Source organism: Pseudopodoces humilis, chromosome 3, assembly GCF_049639895.1.
Source record: "Pseudopodoces humilis isolate 2021_Gansu_Grassland_sample_001 chromosome 3, ASM4963989v1, whole genome shotgun sequence".
Taxonomy (NCBI): domain Eukaryota; kingdom Metazoa; phylum Chordata; class Aves; order Passeriformes; family Paridae; genus Pseudopodoces; species Pseudopodoces humilis.
The window spans coordinates 3195346-3217046 of NC_142202.1; the positions used below are offsets into that span (position 1 = coordinate 3195346).

The window sequence follows — 21701 nt, forward strand, 5'->3', positions numbered from 1 at the left end:
TTTAACTTTTTGCAGACTTGAATGTGAGTGGGGAATTGTCATTCAAATGCCATATTCTCAGGGTAGTTTGGCTGATTTAATACTCAGTTTGTAACACTCTGTTGGCCCAAAATTACTATAATTGTGGTATGAATGGAACTTTTAAGAAATATGAGTGAAGACTACTTACAGGAGCACATAGTGACAGAAGGGGGAATGAGTTCCAACTGGAAGAGGATAGGTTTTGATGAAATATTAGGGAAAAAATCTTCACTGTGAGTGTGGTGAGGCACTGGGACAGGAGAGGCTGTGGCTACCCCATCCCTGGCAGTGTCCAAGGCCAGGCTGGACAGGGCCTGGAACAACCTGGGATAGTGAGACTGTCCCGGCCCATGGCAGGGTAGAACTGGATGATCTTTAAGGCCCCTTCCAAGCCAAACAACTCCGTGTTTCTATGAATATTTTATACGGTAACAACGCTGTGGTGGGTACTCGGAACTATTTGCTGACATTAGCAATGTGCGTTAAATCCTCCCGATACCAGCTGTTGTCAAGGGATGCTGGGCCTGCACTTACTGGATGAGAATACACAAATACAACAGCGATTCCTGGGGATTTTTTCACCCGTCCTCTCCGGAAGGGGACGTCAGGAGGCTGTCAGGAGCCCAATTCGAGCGCGATTCCTGTTTTTTTTACCCCTCCTCTCTGGAAAGGGGTGTCAGGAGCAGGAACGTCCAGTGGGAGGGAGGAGCGGGCAGGTGCGATGCGGGACCTCCTCATGCCGGGGACTAGCCCAGCCTCGGCGGGTCTGTCAGCGCCACGGGGAAGGAATACCCTCCTCGGGGAAGGAATATTCTCCCCGCAGAGTACTCAGCGACCGCGGCGGCGACCTGAAGGGATGGCGGGGCCGCCCTGAGGGGACACGCGCAGCCGCCAGGGGGCGCCGCGCGGGCGGCGCGGGGGCCGCCGGGAAGGGGGCGGCGGTGCAGAAGGGCGGGAAGCGCGGGCGGCGGGGCGGGCTGTGCGCGCGCGCCAGGAAGGAGACGCGCGGGTGAGGCGGGGGCGTGCGGCCCCTCCCCGCCCTGCCCTGCCCTGCCCTGAGGGGACGGCGGTGGAGGGGGGGGGCCCCGCCGGAGCTGCCCCGCGAGGGGCCCCGGCGGGCCGCGGGGGCCGAATCTGCCCTCGCCCGAGGGGAGGAATTCTCGGTTGAAATAAATGGTGGAGTGCGGGTGGCGGGGCTGGCTCGCCCGGGTCTCACCGCGTGTGGCGGCGACGCCGTCGCCAAGCAACGGCAATGGCGGGCGAGGAACGGCGGTAACGGGGCTGCGCCTTGGTCTGGGGCTGCGCGACCTGCGGAGCCCTGCGGAGCCCTGCGGAGCCCTGCGGAGCCCTGCGGAGCCCTGCGGAGCCCTGCGGAGCCCTGCGGAGCCCTGCGGAGCCCTGCGGAGCCCTGCGGAGCAGTGACTCTGCCTGAGCCTCGGGGACAGGGACAGGGAGATTTGACCTGGCAGCGGCCGCCCGCGGGCTCCGCTCAGCATGAGCTGGTGTGGCAGCGGTGAAGGGTGGAGTTGGGCTCCCTTCGTTGAAGGTCCCAGGTGGTGTGGGGTTCTTCTTCTATCCTTGTTTTTCCCGGTTTGTGCTGTGGGTTTTGGTGGCTCAGGAGCTGGTTTCTGGTCGTCCTACCCCGCACGGATGGCTGAAGGCAGCGCCCTGAGCCGCACAGTGCGAACTCTAGCCCTCCACCCTTGGTGTGTGGGGGAGACACGCCTTGCAGCTTTGGGAAGCTGTAAATAAGGGGCAAAACGTGGAATAAATCCGTTTAGGCTGGCTTTTTGTGTAAAAGTGTGATTTACCAAAACAAACACGCATTGGAGGTTTTTGCTGTGGTGCACAGGTTGCAACGAGATTTGGCAAAATGCTGAACTGCAACAGGTTTCTTGTTTAAACTGAAGGCTGATGGGTGAATAAATAGCGTGCCATGTGTGTTAGGATCCATAAGATCCCTTATGTGCTTATAAGCTCTTGCTCTCGAAGAGCAAAGTAAGAGTTTATTTTTTTATTCCAGGTGGGCAACAAATTCTATGGAATTTCCCTCAGTGAAACTTTCCAGGTGTTGTTTCCCTCACCTCTTAAGTTGTGAGGTCAAACTATCAGTAATATGTGTAAGCAACTGAAAAATATCTGCTGTCGATGAGGGAATTTTATATTAATAATATTTAATTAATAATAAGTATATTTGGTGTTAATAATATTGGGTTTATCTAATTGATACTATGTTTTACGTCAATCTCCAGTTATATTATCTGTAGGCAGAACGAGGCGATGAAAGGCAGGTGGTGCCTTTTTGTACCTTGGAAAGGTCTTAAATGCTGGTGTAGTCTAAATCCTGTTCTTGTTTTGTGCAAACTTTATGAAGCACAAGTCGTACAATGCAAGCAGTGCATAAAACATGGAAGTAGTTGCTGCTGGAGGTGTTTTAATTTAGTTGTAATGCACAGCAATTAAGTACAGGCTTTCCTCCTTGGTTTGTTATGAAAACTATATCATAGGAAGGAAAATATTCATTATGAATATTTTTACTTATGAAGTGGAAATTGTCAATCTCTATAAACAAGGTAAATTAGGTCAAGGCCTAGTTAGGCTTGTAAGTAAACAGCTTTTCCGACTGGGGACACTAGCTGATAGCACTGCAGTCCTAATACCTGCCTCCCCAGCTTTTTGGAAAGCACAAAGTTCTAAAAACAGGCTTGGAGAGAGGAAAGAGGAGGTAAAAAAAACCCTAGGTGACTGCAAGCTCTGTGTGTAGTTGCATAAGGATACTTAAAACAGAGGGAAATCTCTTTAAGAGAGGGAGTAAAGGCAACAATTAGAAATAAGGAGCTGTGTAATAACCTGTCTTTTAAAAAATCAAGTGGTGAAGCTGGCCTTTGAGCACTTCCCACTCTACTACTCGACAGAATGGGGTCAGGTACCTTAAACAGGTATAAAAATCTCTTCCCTAACCCAGCTGATCTTTGAAGCTGTCCATCTGTGAAAGAGGAAAATATCCAGCTTAAATAATGGCACAATTAATCCCTTGAGCCTCAGGGTCTGTTTCTGGATCCTGATGAGCATGATGAGACCTTTTGGGGTGTTTCCCCCTCTTGCTGCTGGTGTTTCTGTAGAGACCCTTGATGCATTAAGCACCATTCTTCCCTCCTGTCCCACTCCTTTCTCCTGGTTTTAGCTGGTAATGCAAAATAAGGTGCTTTTTCTCCATTTTCCCCTTTCTAAAGCAAGGGATTCATATAGTAATACACCAAATTTATTGCATCAACTGTTTAACAGACCATATGCCTTTACAATCAACTATAATGCACTTCTTGAATAAATAGAAACCTAAAAAAAAAATTTAATTAAGAAAAGTTTAATTTTTGTGTTTGGTGTTAGCAGGAAAGTGTTTGGAATAACCTTACATTGTCCAAAACTTCTGCTGTCTGTAGGGTTGTCCGTGGTGGGTTTCAAACCTTTTTACTTCCCTGTGATTAGTTCTGATGGGCTACAGCAATGCAAATAAATTGTGTTAAGATGGCAGCATCTTGGATAATTTCTTACATCCATAAATGCTTTTTTTATAAAAGCAGTTGTGGCTTCTTTTGAGTGAGGTCAAGTCATGTAAAAATGATAAGATTTTTTTTTTTCTCCTTTCTGTCAACGTTGGGTAAAAGGTCAGAAATGGATTTCTGAAGTGTAAGCTAAAGGGTGTTTTCTAATGAGATTTTCTTCCTTTATTTACTCATTCCTTTATTTTCTTCCAGTACTTCCAGGCAGCAGAACCAGCCTCAAGGGCACTATGGACTTACCTCTCCAATTAGCTTGGCTCCTCCTAGTGATAAAGACCACATTCATACCCAGAAGCTGATTGAAGCAATGAAGCCATTTGGGGTATTTGAGGATCAGGAAGAACTCTATCACAGGTATAACAAGACTAAAATTTGTTAACCTCTTGGGTTTTTTTGCTTGGTTTTTTGTTTGATTTTTTTGTTTTTTTAAAGCAAACTTAGCATGAGTTTTCTTTACAGGACAACTGTTCTTGGTAAACTGAATAACTTTGTCAGAGAATGGATTTCAGAGCTTGCTGAAAGCAAGGTAAGAACTTTTTTGTTTTTGTCAAAACAGCTGAAGTCTTTTGATTCAAAGGCTACGCTGCTGAGATCTGTGCTAATGTTCAACATTTAACTTCTTAAATATCAAGTATTTAATGCTGCTGAAATAAGTTATAAAAGGTATTTCAAGATCAAGGTCTCAGAGTCTTTGGGGAACTGAATAAATTCCTGGATTGGCTCAGTCAGTTGTCTGATAGCTGTTAACAAAGCCAAAACAAAGCATTGTGCATGAGAAAGATGGTAAAATTGGCACTAATCTTGCCCCAAACAGCCTACAGCACTCAGTCTAGTTTGAAATTATGATTCTAGACATGCCTTTTGAATGGCTCTTAGGCTGTATTAATTTATGTGCCTCTGCTGCAGGGAAGTCTAATAATAGCTCTTAATTTGTATAAATTAATAAAAGTACTGCTACATCACCTATAATATTTTTTTGAGTTGCAAGCTTAACTTATTTCAGAAAAACAGAATCAAAACTGTAGTAAACTGAAATGTAAGGGAGTGAGAAGACATTGCTTATGCAGGCTGTTACAGTTTTTCTAAATAACTTACAAGTCAAACTTGCACAAGAGGATGATATTCATCTTAAACTTTCTCTTCTACCCACAGAATCTTCCCCCTTCAATAACAGAACAAGTTGGTGGCAAAATATTTACATTTGGTTCCTACAGACTTGGAGTACACACCAAAGGTAGTACTTCCAGTGCCTGGTCACAGTTCTGATGTTGCAAGGTGGCTTCCAACAGTAACAGGAGAAATGGAATCTCTTTGCAGGTTCAGACATAGATGCTCTTTGTGTTGCTCCCAGTCACGTGGAAAGATCAGATTTTTTTCAGTCATTCTTTGAAAAACTGAGGAATCAAGAGGAAGTAAAAAACCTAAGAGTGAGTAAACTCTCTGCTTGATAGATTGTGTAAGTTTTACAATAAGAATATTCATGTTAAAAACTTGCATTGTTAGTGAATATCTTACAAGCCAAAATTAAATCAGTGTTGAGTACCCTCTAATATACTGGTTTATGCAGCATGAAAATGTTGCTGTCCAGCTCTTGGCTCCTGTCCCCAGTGACTACATCATGTAAGAGTTTTTGTGCTCCCTCTGCCTTCCCTGTGTTTTGGGAATGAGTCAGCTGTATCAAAAAGCAAGGTTGTCCCTGGAAGCTGTGTGTTTTCACCTTGGCTGTAGTAAGTGCTTACAGCCACTGATACTGATGGTTTGTTGTGCACTGTTACAGTACACGATCAGCCTCTGAATCTCTTGCCTAAATAAGATCTTTTAGTAAAATCTAGTATTGGTACCATAATAGTGCTATCCTGCCTGGGAGTTATTAGCATTTTTTGTGTTTGGAAGGAACTCAAGTCTTTGGACTGAGTGGTTCAGTGTAAATTCTGTATTTTATCCATAGTATAGGAAAAAGCTTAAAGTAGCAAAAGGATATCTTATTACAGATATCCTCTCCTTCACAGGCCATTGAGGATGCATATGTACCAGTTATCAAATTTGAGTTTGATGGCATTGAGGTAAGAATTTTAATTTTTGTGGGTTTTTTCACCTTTAAGCGAGAATTATTTTTTTTTCTTGCTTTGGAGTATCGCTTTTTTCAAGGTTTTATGAGGTTATTGGTACATTGCAGCATATTTAGGAAACTGTAATTAAACAGCCTTGACCACAACCTATCCCAGAAGAAGTAAAATGGGATCTGCTAGGAAAATAAGCCCCTAGCTAGCCTGGCGAGCGTGGGAACATGAGGGACATCTTTTTTTAAACCTGTGCTGCAGACCAGGGGAGCCTGCTTGGGTAGCATTTATCTCCCAAGGATGTGCAGAGTGGGAGTAGAAGCAGTGTCCTTGCTAACTCCCCTGAGCTCTGACAAGAGCTCCCTTTCTGCAGGGGGTGTTTCTGTTGTGGTTCCCTGCACAAATCGCCTGATGTTTTGTTGCAGATCAAAAATGGAAGTCCCTGTGAGACAAACAGCATAGAAAATGAAAAGTAAAACGACTCATTGGACTCCTGCCTCAGTTTGTCAGCTGCAGGAATCCTTCTATCTGGAATACATTTGATGTAGAGAATAAATACCCACTTTCTGTAATAGCTAAGCAAGTTACTGCTTGGCATTACTATTGTGAAGACATTCAGTGATCTCTTTGTGGCCTTGATCTGGTACAGACATTCAAAGAATAATTTGCTTGCCTCAGGTTATACTGAAAACCAGATGCTTAAGGCCTTACAGCATAAAGAAAATGCTTTCTCATTTGTTGAAGTACAGTTGAGGCAATTTGAATTTGTCTTAATTTTATGGTTAATTTAAAATTGCCTTTTAATAGGAATTCTAAGTTTAGAGTAATCTTTACAACTTAAAGAAAAAAACCCCTTTCCTTAGCTTAAAAAAATAGAAGTGGTTTTGTAAACAAGTAGGGAACTTAGAGCAATTTTCTTGTTTTCTGGCAAATCAATATTTATCTATGGTCACATAATTCTAAATATAAATGTTAACCACATGAATGGCCAAGTGTCTCTCACTGGTGTCCTGTTTGCAAACAGTGCTGCATTGTCAGTCATGTTTGAAACTTTCTTCTCTTGAAGATTGATCTCGTGTTTGCAAAGCTGTCCTTGCCAACGGTTTCTGATGATCTCGATCTCAGGGACGACTCGTGCCTCAAAAGCCTGGATATAAGATGCATACGGAGCTTAAATGGTGAGCATGTTCTGCACACCTTCATGAAGACATTTACATTGGCATAGAGAGCACATTACACAAGCCACATTTCTGTACAAGGTGCAGAAAATGATCTCCAGTGTACTTGAGTTCTGAGGAGGGGACCGGTGGGTCTAAATTTAGATATTTCAAGGAGTTGTGTGTTTACACAAACTTGTGTGTCATGTTTGTTTGATTGGTTTGTGAGCAGTACTCCAGTTTGCCCCAGAAATTCAGATGACTAAGTAGGGCCCTTGATAAGAATGTATGAATGATAAACAAAGTAGTTCATTAAAAAAAAAAGTAATTAAAATACCTGAAGTCTAACTTGCTCAGTGTTTAGCACCAAGTGTTTTAATGGTTGCTGGTTGTCAAAAGAAACCTAGCTTCTGGAATCACAGAATATTTAGGGTTGGAAGGGACCTCTGGAGATCATCCAGTCCAACCCCCCAGCTAAGGCATGGTCACCTGGAGCAGCTGTCCCAGGAATGTGTCCAGGTGGGTTTTGAGTCTCTCCAGACAGGGACATTCCTTGACCTCCCATGGCCACACGTTCCAGTGTTCTGCCACCCTGCAATGTAAAATTATTCATGCTGAGGTGGAGCCTTTTGTGTTGTAGCTTATGGCTAAAACATCCAGTGGAGAGGCTTTATTTGAAAGTTGTTAGTTGTAGTCTAAACTGTGAAAAAGCTGTTGAGGGCACTGGTTACCTAAAGCGATGCTGAATGTTATGGGTAATCTATAATTTAATACAAAGCAAGTAATCCAAACCTGTTTTCCCAGACTTGAACCATAAGCTGTGAGGTGTTGGTGCTGTGTAGGAACACCTGACCTGTACCTGTTACAGGAGCTCCTGTGCTTCACCTTTTGTCTCGCAGGCAGCAGAGTTACAGACGAAATACTGCGCCTGGTGCCCAATCTGGAGAACTTCCGGCTCACGCTCCGGGCAGTTAAACTGTGGGCAAAACGTGAGTGACGGGGTTGTTTGTGATCTTTAAACTTCTCAGAGGCACCTCAGGCTCACTATTGGATGTACCTCAGCTTTGGATTGCTATTTAAATGACAGTTGTTTATTAAAACCCTTTTGGTTTAGGCTCATGGTCTGTCATTGTGGTAAATTCCATGTGTTTTTTTAGTGGGGGTGTGGAGTTCAGAGAAGAGGGGAGTGCTTGCGAAACACTGCTGCATTGCTTATCAGGAACCTGATAAGCAATGATAAATGATAAAAATCCCCAATTAAGTGTAAAAGGAATAAGAAAGTCCCATTTGCCCACCTGGCTAGAGCAGGTACTAGAGGAATGGCAGAACCTTTCTCTTAGGGGAATTGAAGTGAAGCAGTATAGCAGCACAAACAAGTTTCACAGCAGCAATATTTCAGGACATGGTGTTGTACTGATTCTTTTTCTCATCACTGTGAGGACCAGCAATTTGGCCTCACTGCACTGCAAAAGTAAATGACATGGAGGCTGAAATGTATTAATTATTCTATAGATTGTGCAGCTGGTACTGCACATTTGAAAGCGCACAGACTAACTGTGTGGTATCCATTCTAGGGCGTGGTGTTTACTCCAACATCATGGGATTTCTTGGTGGAGTCTCCTGGGCAATGCTGGTAGCAAGAATATGCCAACTCTACCCCAATGCTTTGGCTTCTACTCTCGTTAACAAGTTCTTCTTGATTTTTTCAAAATGGTAAAAGCTGTTTATTTCAATTTGCATAAAGAAGTAACACTTGTAGTTATTTACATCAGGATGTACATGGACAACATCCCATGCAGCCCTGAATTGCAGAGCTTAAAATGGACACTTGACTGTTTTTTTCTTCTGTAGGGATTGGCCAAAGCCAGTGTTGCTGAAACGACTTGAAGAGAGCTTTCTTAATTTACCAGTCTGGGACCCTAGGGTAGGTAACCATTGAAATCAGAAGGGTTAAAACTTTGTTCTGACCTAAGCTGGTGCTGAGCAAAGCTGTTGTAACTCGTAGGTGAACCCATCAGACCGGTACCACGTGATGCCCATCATCACCCCGTCCTATCCACAGCAGAACTCCACGTACAACGTGTCAGTGTCAACACGAGCCGTCATGATAGAGGAGTTCCAACGTGGTAAGGTGCATTCTGTGCTTATTAAACAGTGTCATTCTTGCTTTATGGAACCATGTTACCTGAATTAGTTTTGTTCAGTGTGGTGTTTCTCTGGGAAGTATGCTCATTGCAGGCAATAAGGGACCAGTTTTCCAATAAACTGTGGGAAAGGATCTGTGTTGTGTCAGGAAAATTCCTGCTTTTTTTTTTTCCTGTCAGCTACTGTTACAATCTTCTAAAGTTTGTTATGGTAATCTTTAAAAAAAATTGATAAAATTTTCTACCATATTTGTAGGTCTTGAAGTTACAGATGAGATTCTCAAAGGAAAATCAGACTGGTCAAAGCTCTTTGAACCACTGAACTTCTTTCAGAAGTACAAGTACGTATGAAATCTGTTGTCTGAACTTAGTTATTTACTTAGTGGTTAGCATAATGGGTTTTAACTTGGGGTCTAAATAGAAAATTGTATTGATGTGTTTCAGTTTAGGACTTTTTAAAGAAACTGGAAGTAGTTATATAAATTTTGCTACGTATTAACATAGGGAAGATAGGAAAAGCTGTCTAATGCCACTCATACAATTTTTCCTACCAAAAAACCCCCACCTGATATTTAGAATGTAGAACAAAATCTTGAGCTAGTGTACTAATTTTCCTTCCTTCTTCTAGACATTACATTGTGCTGACTGCCAGTGCCTTTACAGAAGAGCATCACTTAAACTGGTAAGTGCTGCTTTAAATGGGGTCCAGTGCAAAACTGAAACTCAATTCAATGTTGCACCATATTTTTGTTAATTGTGTTAACAAATAGTCTGTAACTATGCAGCTAGGCATGGAATGCACCCCCTTCCCTCCCTGCTTTGAAGACCACTGTTCTACAGCCTTAGACTTACTTTCATAAAGAGTTTTAGTGTAATATTTAAAGACTAGATTGCACTGGTACGTAGTCAGCCTATTCCAGATGTACTTTTCTTCAATGAAGGGAGATTTGCCAGTAATTACTTATTTAATCTGTGTGAGTGTGCTGAGTCATTGTGAAATTTGAAATAAGGGGAAATGGTGAAGAATTAAGGCACACTTGTAGTGTTTGTTTATTGACTTTCCAGTGGGTTTCTTTGTTAGGAAATTAGTACTTTGCTTCGGTCAAGTGAGGAAGCAAAACACCTCTCTGTAACAGACACCCGTTCTGAGGGCACCTTACTTTTATTTCAAAGTTTGGCTTGTGCTTCAAGTCAAATAATTCTTGTGCCATCTCTAAAAGATAGCATTAAGTTTAAAAATAGTTTTAGTAGGTATTACCTTTTGTCTGAATGTTCTAATATATTCACCTAGAAATCTTATCAGCTGCAGCTTGGTATCAGTCACAGTTGTGTACAACAAGGTGTATGGGCAGAGGGTCAAATAATTTTTAATGTGAAATGTTCTTGAACAAAGCCTATTTTATGTCACAATAAAGATGAGGGAAATTCTGGCTGTGGTAAAGCTGATGTTTTTTGAGTGACAGAAATAGAGCCACATTTTACAGTTTTGTAGCTTGGGAAAATGATAAGCAGAAGATAAACTTTTTTCAGTTTATTATAAGAAAAGGTAGTTCACTAATTCTTGAGTGGATTTGGAAATAGATAATATCTCTGTTATTCATCAACATTAAGATGCTTTTGAAGAACATAGAGATTTCTGACTGCTTTTAAAGTTAACAGAGTTTTAGATAGAAGGATGAAATGCCAGTGCTTTATTGAAATTAAAGCCCTCATGGTCACAATTCATTTCATAGGGAAGTTTCTGATGGGATTGTTGACTAGATAATTTGTTCATTAAAATAACTATTTTTACATTTCACTGATCAATCTGCAGGAAGAATTGCATCTTTTCTTGGGTGGAACTGAACAGTTGTGCTCGAGCCTTTTCAAAATCACTGTTCTCCTTGATCATTGTGGCAAAAAGGAGTTTTGCTGCACCCCAGAGGTGCTGGGAATTGTGCTTTTTTATTTTCATCATAGGTTACAGGTGGAAGTGTTGTATCTGAAGTGTTCAGAGTACATGTAGAACTTACTTATCTCTGTCTTTAGAAGCAAAAGCACAAATGTCATTGGAAACATCTCAAATTACAGTGTGTGTATGTGATATAAAGATCTGGTGTCTGTTCAGCTGTACGAAATTTGGTCCTTATTGATTGGTTAACGCTGTATTACAAAAAGACATCTAACTGAGGAGCTGGATACAGTTAAAAATGAATAAAATACCTCTTGTTTTTATTAGGATTGGCCTCGTCGAGTCTAAAATCCGTGTGCTGGTTGGAAACTTGGAAAGGAATGAATTTATAACTATTGCACACGTGCAGCCACAGTCTTTCCCTGGCAATGAAGTTCTCTATAAACAGTGAGTTCTGTTACTTTTCTGAAGTAGTTTGGTCAATGTGTATCTTCGTTCCCCTCAGCTCATTGGTGAGAGAGGTTCAGTGTGTTTCTGGCAGGGTCCTGAGCTCATATGTTTTTAAAGAAGGGAGCAGTTCAGGGAGAAGTGCTCTGAGAAGTTAAGCCTGGGCTGGCTCTAAACTGAGAAACTAAAATGTACCAGAATCCAAATGTCTGATATCTGTGTCCAACTCGGGTTTGTCAATCTTTTCTTTTTTTAGGAGTGGATATGTATCAATGTGGTTTCTTGGGCTTGTATTTAAGAAAGCAGAAAGTGCAGTAAAGACTAACGTTGATCTAACACATGGGATACAGTCATTCACAGATACAGGTAAGGCTCTATTTTTGCTGTAGACTTGTGGAGTATAATTCTTCTTATTCCAGAAGAAGTTGCTTCACAAAGTGAATTGTACTTCCTTCTGTTATTTGATATCCCTGTAGATAGCAACATATAAAAGATTAGCTTGAAAAACGTGTTGACACTTTGTCAAAGTAAGGCCACCTTGAAACAAAAGTGTGTTTCAGTCATACACTGTGTACCATATATAAAATAAGTCCTCACAAAACTGCATTTCTTGTAGGGGACAGTCAGCTGTGAAGCCCAGGGATGCCCATTTGCTGGGTTTGTCTATATTTGTCTAACAGTAGTCAGCTGCTGAACTTTAGAAGTGGGAAGTGATATGTCAGGCTCTGAAATGAGTTGTTGATGCCTGTTGATGTTGATTTTTCCAAGACAGTTTGTGTATAATATGATCCCAGAACTGGGAAAGTCACTGGGTTGTCACATTGTAAATACATGCAGTCTTGCATGTCAATTTTCCTGTTCCTAGTCTGTTACTATTTTTGATAGATGTAGAAATAAATTAATATTGCAAGTGTTGTTAGATAATGCTAGGATAATAAGGAAATCAGGCTATTCTTCTGAGTGACAAGTGTGTTTGGACAAAGAGTTCTAAACAGTGAAATCCTCTAAATGTTTGTTGGAGTTTATCCATAGTACCAGCATGAGTTCTGTCGTGTTTTGTTCAGGCAACATGAGTAAAAGCAGTAAAACCTGACCTTCTTCTTAGCTCCTGCTTGGGATATGAGAAAAGCACAGAAAAATGCATCAAAACTCTTGTCTGAGTTACAAGCCAGGTGGGGTGATTTCCTCAGACTTGCCCTGTTATCTGTACGTGCATGTTACATTCAGTGGCACTACATTTCAATGGCAAATGTGAATTATGTTAATGACATTTATGTGCTGCTAAGAGGCCAGAACTAATGGTAAATCCTCTATGCACAAACACTGTAAGTCATTGTTAGTATTGTCATTGTTAGTATGGCTGTGTGCTCTTACTTTAGTGAAGCACAGCCTATGGTGTGTGCTGGATGTAGGGTGTGATTCCAGAGAGAATTGACCAGAAAAGCTGTTCCTTGAGAGGTGGGAAATCCTTTGCCTCATGTGGGGATGACCAGTAGCTCTGTGCTAGAGAGCTGTTGCCATGTGCCTTGACTTTGAGAGAAAAATTTTAGAGGGCGAAGATTAATTTCAAGTTGATTAGCTCAAGAATATAAAGCTCAGTTTGGAGTTTTATTTCTGTGATTTTTATTTCCCTTTTGTATACAAACTAGTGAATTTCATTTGAAGCAAGTGTCCATATTGGCGTGTGTGCTCATGTTTGTGCTTTTACTTCACTTCTGGTCTCCTGTAGAAAGTCTTTGAGTTGCGTATCCTTGCTTTGTTTCCCACTCTGTGTGTCAGTAAGCTCATCTGTATTTCCAGTTATGCTCGTGATAGGCCAGTTAGATAAGCTTATCTAAATGTGACTTAACTGTGTTGATAACTGTTGTGCTGCCATAGCATTTGTTAGTCGCCTGTTTGCAGGCAGCTGAGAAAAACCTGTTCAAATTGTAGTGAGTCTGTTAAATCAGACTCCCTAAAATCCAGTCTGGCTTCCTCGGACACGTAGACTTTATCAATGCATATTTGAGCTTGAGTAGCTGTTGTGTCTGGTCTGTAGTGAGTGTGAAATAGGCATCACAGGTCACATTCATCTTCTTGTGATGGCTGGGAGTGCTTGGGCAGCATTTTGTGTTAACTGAAGCTGGGAACTCTTCATGTGGGCTGGGCAGACGTGTTTCTAAAGAAACCATCTATAACTTTGACAAGCACTAATGCAAACATCCCCACTAAGCTACAGCTGTGTTTGATGTCAGTTTACAGGCAGGCCAGTGCCCTCAACATCCTAAAGGAAGGTATGAAGATTGAGGCAACTTATGTGAAGAGAAAGCAACTCCATTATTTTTTGCCAGCAGGAACCTTACAGAAAAGAAAGAAGGTATAATAAAAATTCAGCGCTTCTGGTAATTTTTAATAAAAGCTTTAATAATTACTTGAAGACTTTATTTTTTAACTGTCGTTTCAGCAAAGGGTGTCAGATATTAGTCAAAATAATAGTGGACTTCAGTGCAAAAGGTCTTCTTTAGGTGAAAGCTGTTCGGATGGTTCCAAAGACAGAGATTCCAGAACACCCTCTAATTCCTCTTCGTTAAATAAGATATCTAAGTTGGACATCTCTACAGCAGAGACAGAAAGGTTAGTGCCATAACCTTGGAACTGTGGAGAAGCTGCTTTTAACTGACTCACTATGTAAATGAGTCTAGGATTTCTTGTTTGGATCATAAGCATGTGGAGGGCTCTAAGAGCTTCAGGAACAAAGCTGGAATCTCCTTTGGGCACGTGGTAGGAGACTGGGTTAAAGGAAGCCTTGAAAAAACTAAATAATATCCATGAACACATAGGAATGAAGAACTTGACACCAGGGAAGTTATTTAGTCTTGAATGTAAATCTTCACAGGTTAGTGTGCAACTGGAAGCTGGGGTATTTTATGTGCAAGTAACTTTTCTTTCTAACAAAAAGTACTGTTGATACCAAGTAGATTAAGTTCTAATGACATACTGATTTGGGGCTCAGAAGCACCAGAGCTGCTTCTGACTTAGTGAAGTGGTATGAGAACTCGGGCAGTAAAAGTGTCTGTCACTTCCTGGGAAGTCTGTGTATCCCTCAGCAACTCCCAAAGCACAGGAAGAATACGTAATCTTGAGAGTAATTGCCCAATCCTACCAAATGTGTGATACCTGCTCTGTTCAGACTGCTTGATGCTGTAGGAGTCACACGAAAAACAAACCAACCCAAAAATTTGTGTGCACATCTGGCTAGAACAGAACAATGGTTCAAAGCAGCACAGTGTTCTGGGTAGACTAACTGGGAAAATGTATCAGCACATAAGGGCTCAGTAAAGAAAATGCTTGAGTTTAAAAGTCTGAAATTCTGCAAAATGATGGTCTGGTGCTACATTGGCTGGGAGGTTGTGTTGTTTAACAGAGCTCTGACAATGAGTTAAGGAGGTGAATGTTTGTCTTGCATGCACTTTCTGGAAATGACATATGCAGTATTTTACAAACTAGCATTTTATAACTCCAGTGTTTGACTTTTATAGAAATGTTGAATGTCAGAGTTGTAGTGGTGCCAACAGTGTAGCTGAGCCATCAACGTCTAAGGGACTTTGCATTCCTGTGACTGATCCAAGTATGTATTTGAAGTGGTAGGTGGAATGTAGCTTTTAATTTCGTGGCCAAACTCTAAAAGCCAGGTGTCTCCTACAGAAATGGAGGCTACAGTTGCACTAAGAACATCGGGACCTCCAATTGCTTGCACCATTCCAGGATATAACACGGTTTGTCAACTCAGAACGTGTTTTGTGCACAGACAGCATAAATTAAGTGGGACTCTAATCACGGATCCTAGGAGTGCTTCACCTAAGCAACATTATTCACCAAGCTCTAAAGTATCTCGTCCACCTACATCGGGAGAATGCCCCCAAAAAGCCATAGATGGAGAAAAGGCAAGGAGGGGGGGCTAGGCCAAGGAGGGTTTCAAGTATTATTAATTATTGAGGGAGAACAAATGAAATAACTGAAAATACATGCACTTATACATCCCCCAAAGGACTTGGGAATCTAAATTTAAGCATATCTGGTTCTACTAGAATGAAGATGTGAGCAATCATAATGAATATGATGTATAGCTATTAACATATTTTCAGGATCTAGCACTTAATGACTGCTTCTCATCTGCTGCCAGGGTATCTAAATACTGCTGTACTGACTTATCACTGCAGTGACCAATTGCTGAATGAACTGTCTCATCTGGAAGCAGTTCTCAATTCAGAAAAAAATTATCTCCAAATGAAGAAGATACGAATTTTGTGGCTTAAATACATGAAAATATATGAAATACATTAAATATATGAGCTAATCTGTTTCTGGTAGATACTTTTTGAGTGCCTATTGATAGTTTTGCTGCTTTATTGATAGTTTTGCAGCCTACTCAATAGGTCATTACTTCTGAAATGATAGTGTGGAGTTGCTTGTTACATCTTGGTATGTGGAACTCTTAGACTAATATTTCATTTGTTTTATTGTTATGTGTAAATATCCTTAAGTAGCTGTTCCTGGAGCTTGACCTCTGAATGGAGGCACAAGCAAAGAACAGCCAGAAAAAGAACCTTCAGTTTTGACACTTATAAAGATTCATCTTGTAGAAATGTTGTCTAGTACTTAATGTTGCAAGTACAGATTTCAGGGCTTTTTCAGAGGCTTGAAATTCCTGAGGGGTAATGTTGGACTTAGATAAATACTATTTAAGAGTGGCCCCTAATACATTTATTGTGTTGACTGGAAGCTGCACCCAAATAAGAAGATTTTAGCACAGCAATTATTTTGAGTCTGTGTATTTTGTTCCTCCAGCTAAACATGTGGGACTCCAACTTCACAGAAAGCGGATACCCTCAGGATGGGAGGAAGAGAGCTACAAAAAATGTAATCTTTAAGTGATTTTACTCAGTGGACTAACTGAAAAGCTGAACAGTTTAGTGATTAGACTGCCTCACATAAATTCTCTGCATGTTTACTGATGGAAACAAAAATATGCTTTTAAATTTAGCTTATTTCAGTCCTCACTCCCCAGATATTATACTTTTGTGACTTATCTTTTAAATGTTGCTATTAGATGATTTGGTAGTGTCAGATTCCTTGGCATGCTTGAAATGATATTGAATTTTCTTTTTAAAACTATCTGATTCACTGCTGTAAATTAAAACTGCTATAAAGACTAAAGCATTTGGCCTCTCAAAGGGAAGATAAAGAGCTTCGTTATTCATGGTGCTTGTTACTGAGGCATAAACTCTTGAGGGCACACCTTCAAATCAAGATGAGATCTTGTTGGTGAAGATTGAAATACCTGAACCACTGTCTGTGTGGTTTTAGGGCTTTAGGATACCTAAACCCACCCCCCATGGGGTGGAGGTTGTTAATGCATGTATGATTTTAAGGTATCCTTGCTGCCAGAACTTGCTGCCTCTCAGTCAGGAACCTGGCAGTACTGCCTAACAAATCCCTTCTGGCTTTTTTAGGGTGTCCTTGATGGGAAATCCATGCAGATTCCAGTGATCACATCAAGGTCACAGGTATTTATTGTGCTTTTGTATTCATAGGTAAAGCAGAGCTAGTATTTTCATTTTATGTACAAAGATTTATGTCCCATTAAACTTGGTGGTTTGAGGAGTGGTAGGGTTTTACCTGTTGTGTTTCCAACAAATTAAATAACTGAGCAGTGACCTTCACAAAAGTGAAGCCAAAGTTTCCAAGTTTTGAACTTGGAAAACCATGTTTCTGTGCCCTCAGACACTGAATTTGTGTCCTGGTTTGGTGTTCTTGGACTGTTATCAGTACTTGTATACTGATTTCTGTGATGAGACTTGGAAGCTTTGAAGTCTGTAGGTGACTTTAACTGCTCTGTGTCATGTAGAATGTTGCGAAATTGAGGGCTATAAGACTGGAAGTGATCCAGACAGCAGAGACTCTGTTTTCCTGATCCTTGGATCTGAGAAAAATCTCCCTTTACTGTGCTATTGAGCAACTCATAGCTAATTCCCCCCCTCACCAGGAATAAACTTGTCTCAGTTCATGCAGGAAAAGAATTGTGCGGAAGGGAAAATGCTCTTCCTCTGGATATGGTGGTGGTTAAACAAGTGCTGTGGTAAAAAGAAAAGGCTTCTCTGAAAATGGGTTTGGGCCATACAGGGTTGGTGCATAAGGAATGTTATATTTGGCTAGGAAAGAAGTTATCTGTTGCTATTTCTGAATTAAATAATTTAAAATTAATTCAATAATTAATTTTAAAAAATCTTTTTTTTTCTTTTTTTTTTTTTCCCTGTGGCATTTGTTTGTGTGTTACAGAGGCTTTCCAGTAAAGAACTGCCAGATTCTTCATCTCCTGTTCCAACAAATAGCATTCGTATTATTAAAAGATCCATCAAACTTACCCTTAATGGGTAAGTGGTTGATCTTCAGGTGAAGAGAATAATCACTTGTTACCAGTCCTTATTCTGAATGTGTGTTGTAGTTACTAAGAAAGGTAGTTACTGCAACTGACCAGTTAAAATCAGGGTCTGATTTTTATGCTGTTGTTAGATGCTTGCTTCTTTTTGAGCTACTCTTTGCATGTGCTTGTAACAGTTACCTTTAGGAGTTTTTAAAAAGTCTAAATTGTCATCAGCTGAAACAGCTACAAAAACTAACCTGTCCTGTGCCTTGGATTCAGAATGTTTGTCACCAGGGTTAATGAGTTGCTGCAGCCATGTTCTGTTTTTTCCAGTGTGTATGAATGTGCTTGCCTAATTCATGTGCATGCATTGTTCTTATCCCCAATTATTTTCCCATATGGCACACTCCTGTGCTTCTCTCACAGTGGTGCTCAGCTTCCTTGGCTTGCAGCTTTCCACTGCCTTGCACAGCCATGCACTACACAGGTATTGCCTCCCATGGAGGCCCATGCATGCTTTCAGTATTGAAGGAAATGCAGCAGAGGATGCTGCCAAAGTACAGAGATGATAGACATGTCCCATGCTGTGTTGTCTGCTGCTTTTTTTTGGTCTCAAGACTGTTCCAGCGTGAGACTTGAGAGGTTTTTTTTTGTGTCACTGGGTAGTTAAGCCCAACTCTGAACACACAGCAAAGATGCACTGAAACATTGCAACAGCTGAGGCTGTCCTGACACTACTGCCCACCTGCAAGCTGCATGCAGAAAGTGGTTTCAGATAAACTCTGGAAGCTGTTCTAAATGCTTACATGAAAACCTGTTGTAGTCTCCAGTCTGGTTCTGTAAACTGATAACACTGCTTAGCCAGCTAAGTGCATTAGGGGTTTTGGGGGGTGGGGATAAATTCTGATTATATGGAACAAGTATTATGCTGTTTCTCTGTTGTAATTTCTTTATCATTTGGTGGTTTCATAAGTGAAATTGTAAGTTGTTTTTCCAGAGTATTTTTGTATGTACTGTAAAAAACTATCTTCAAAGTGAAATCTAAAATCTTCAGTCTCTTTTTCTTTTTTTTTTTTTTTTAGTGCAGATGGGGTCTGCTTAAAAAAAATCTAGACACCTAAACCAACTCTAAAGGGACTGGGAGTAAGGCAGTGCCAGAAAAAAAAAGTCTTCTACCAAATGATAATGTCATAGAATCATTTAGGTTGGAAAAATCCTTTAAGTTAGAGTCTAGCTGTAAACCTAACATTGCCAAGTCCACAGCTAAACTGCCATGCTGGAGAGAATCTGGGACCAGGAACATGGCTTTGCTTTCCTGCAAAAAAATCTGGAGTTTGATTTAATGCTCTCTGCATTGTGCAGCTTACAAACTGCGTGACTCACCTGAAGTCCCAGTTTGACATGTGGACAGAGATACCCCTGAATTGTTTTAAAATGAGTTGCTTATCTTAAAGGGCAAATCTGAGCTCTGAACATCTTAAGTATCCACCTTAGTGACGAGACTGAAGGACTGTAAAGAAATAAGAGGTGGTACCTATCTTGCCATGTCTTAACTCTTTAGCATTCCTTCTGCTGCTAGTATCCCAAACCTGTGGAGAAAGCATGGCTATATTTATCACAAACTACTTGTTTTTTCCCTTATTCTCTGGATTCCAGCTTGTTTCAAGTGCAATTTATCCCTTAAAAATTTACCTTAGTGGGTTTGAGGCCTTGTTCTTCCTTCTACCCTCCAAAACTTAGACTGCAAGGCTTTAATTTAGGTTAAAATTAAGAAACAGTACCCCTATTACTTAAGTAACTTTAAACAGAACTACACCTTGGGTTTATAAAATGGTTGCCTCTGTTTTGTGACCTGTTCTAAAACAGTGGTACTCAAACATTGTCCCTTCTGTGTACCAGTTGCAGTAGGTATACAGCTCCAGCACCTGTGTAAATACAAATCCATCATGAATCTGAAAGAACTAAAGCTGAAGTAGGTGATAAGATAAACAGCAAAACGAATATGGGAGGTGTTTTGTAGTGGACTATAGTCCTGTAATATCCCCGTGCTTTTAAATTCTTCCATGTGAGTGTTCCAAGACTGTTTAAGGGATGATTTTCCCATAGGCTCTGGGTCAGCACATGCACTTATGCAACTCTTCTCAAACTGAAGTAACCTAGCCAATGGATATACCTTTACACAGATCATTTTATTTTACTCTTGCTTTGTGGTCATCTTCTAACTGCTCTTTATAATTTTTTTTTTTTATTTTCTTCCTCACTCTTAGGGTTTTAAGAAGAATGTTCAGGGTTTTGAGAAGAACATTCAGGAAGAATTTAGGTTACTAGTTTCTCAGACTTGATCCATTGATGAATTACACATCTTATCTTAATGTATCTTGACATATAAGATGTCAAGTGTAATGTTAAGTGATGTCAGTGTTCTGGAGTTTCCCTGGATGTTGCAGAAGTTTGATGCTGCCCCAGGACTCTGCAGATTAGAATTCAGCTGTTTGTAAATAAAGTTTAAACTTACTCAACTTCGGTGTTCTCCTCTGTTAAAGTGATTGAAAGGGAAATTACTCCTGCATAAGGACTCAGAGAGGGAAGCTCTTTGATATCAGACTTCCTCCAAATGTTACTCTTTTCTCTCTGCTTTCTTAGCTGGTTGCTGAGTGTCTGGCTTGAGCACAAGTCCCTCATCTCAATCTCTTCCAAGAGGAGCAGCTCTGTATTGAAATTGTGTCTGATTAGTAACTTTGAGCAAGAACTTCCCTTGCAGGAGTTAACATCTGTGGTTTTACCCATTAGGTACAAGCAAAGAAGCAGTTAGTGTGAAGTCACCTACATTTTGGCTGTAGCAATTGATTTTTCCTGTAGAAAGTGAGAGAAAGTAACAGACTACTTACTTTTTGCCTTAATGAGGAAAAAGCAAAGAGGAAAAAAGGTATCTTGAAATTTGTTAAACTTGATAAGAGGGAGAGAAGGGGCTTACTATAACCCTGTCTTATGTAATGCTTAGTGACATAAGCTGTTGAGCCTAAAAAGACCAGCAAAAACTCCTGGCTGTGTTTTTGTAATTACCTCATCACACTTCTTATAAAGAGTGTGATCCTGTGTGTTATTCCAGTAAATGAAGAGCCGTGGTTGGAGGCTGCTGGTGAAGGGCTCATACCCAGCCCTGTCCCAAAGGCAGTCAAGTGGCCCTAGGGCACGAGCAGGACTTTGGTGGAAAAGCCCTCTCCTGGAGAGCCCAGACGGGTGCTGCCTTCTCCCTGCCTGCCTGCCCCGGGGTGGCTGCGGGGGCTGCGTGCCCTTTCCCGGGGCTCGCAGGGGAGCTGTGGCCGTCCCACGCCCGGGGCTGTTTCCTGCCTGCGTGTGCTGTGCCAGCGCTGCTGTGGCCACCTCAGAGCGTCACTGCTGCCCTGGGCTGCTGCCGCCGGCCGGGGGAGACACCCAAAGCCCGCTGCTGTTGGACCTCGGGTGTTACTGTGGGAGCATCTTGACAACGCGGTAGCCTGCAGACTGATTTTTCTCTTATTCCAGAAAGTGCAGCCTGTTAAACTCTCAGCTCTCTGACCTTCAAGAAATTGATATGGACTGCTCATCCTTGGGCAGTTCCTCTTTCCTGGGAAGACACTGTCTGAATCCTCCTGGTGTCTTCTCCCAACCTTGTCTCTTATTCACACTTCATCTTTTTTTCATTTCTTCTGACCTCAGACTCTTGGCTGTTTTCCTTTTCTCTCTGATAATTCCCATTTCCCTCTCGCACCTGAGTCCCTCTTTCTGAATTTGAACTGGGTAACACGTTGCTGGGTGATGATGAGTAAAACTCCCGTGAGTCCTGAAACCAGAGGAGAAATAACCTACCCCGTTTCAGTTTCAGCCTGTGGCAGCCTGGCAATCAGCTGCCTACTGTGGGCACTGTCCATCTCACTCTCTGCATGTGTGCAGTGGAGAGAAAGCTGAGAATTTCAGCTAATAAAAGCAAGTCTGGCAAACATGTGCAAGGTCAGTCTTTTCCAAGGAAGAGCAAAAA

General features: G+C 41.4%; 1 protein-coding gene across 5 annotated transcripts; it reads left to right on the top strand.

Annotated features, from left to right (window-relative positions):
- Window positions 1-961: 961 nt before the first annotated feature.
- Window positions 962-20027, top strand: PAPOLG (poly(A) polymerase gamma). 5 transcript variants are annotated; one of them, XM_005525454.2, is made up of 23 exons: window positions 962-1030; window positions 3777-3935; window positions 4041-4107; window positions 4734-4815; window positions 4899-5008; window positions 5591-5644; window positions 6708-6819; window positions 7698-7787; window positions 8373-8511; window positions 8650-8722; window positions 8804-8924; window positions 9199-9283; window positions 9571-9624; window positions 11161-11280; window positions 11537-11646; window positions 13515-13636; window positions 13724-13893; window positions 14799-14887; window positions 14965-15203; window positions 16108-16179; window positions 16773-16826; window positions 17599-17693; window positions 19951-20027. In XM_005525454.2, the coding sequence occupies exons 2-23, from the start codon at window positions 3889-3891 to the stop codon at window positions 20009-20011; spliced, it is 2166 nt and encodes a 721-aa protein (XP_005525511.2). In that variant the 5' UTR covers window positions 962-1030; window positions 3777-3888; the 3' UTR covers window positions 20012-20027. The 5 variants fall into 5 exon arrangements, with proteins under 5 accessions (XP_005525511.2, XP_087908853.1, XP_087908855.1 ...); XM_088052727.1 differs by lacking the exon at window positions 962-1030 and adding an exon at window positions 1425-1574; XM_088052729.1 differs by lacking the exon at window positions 962-1030 and adding an exon at window positions 1425-1574 and having other exon boundaries at window positions 14965-15035.
- Window positions 20028-21701: the final 1674 nt, after the last annotated feature.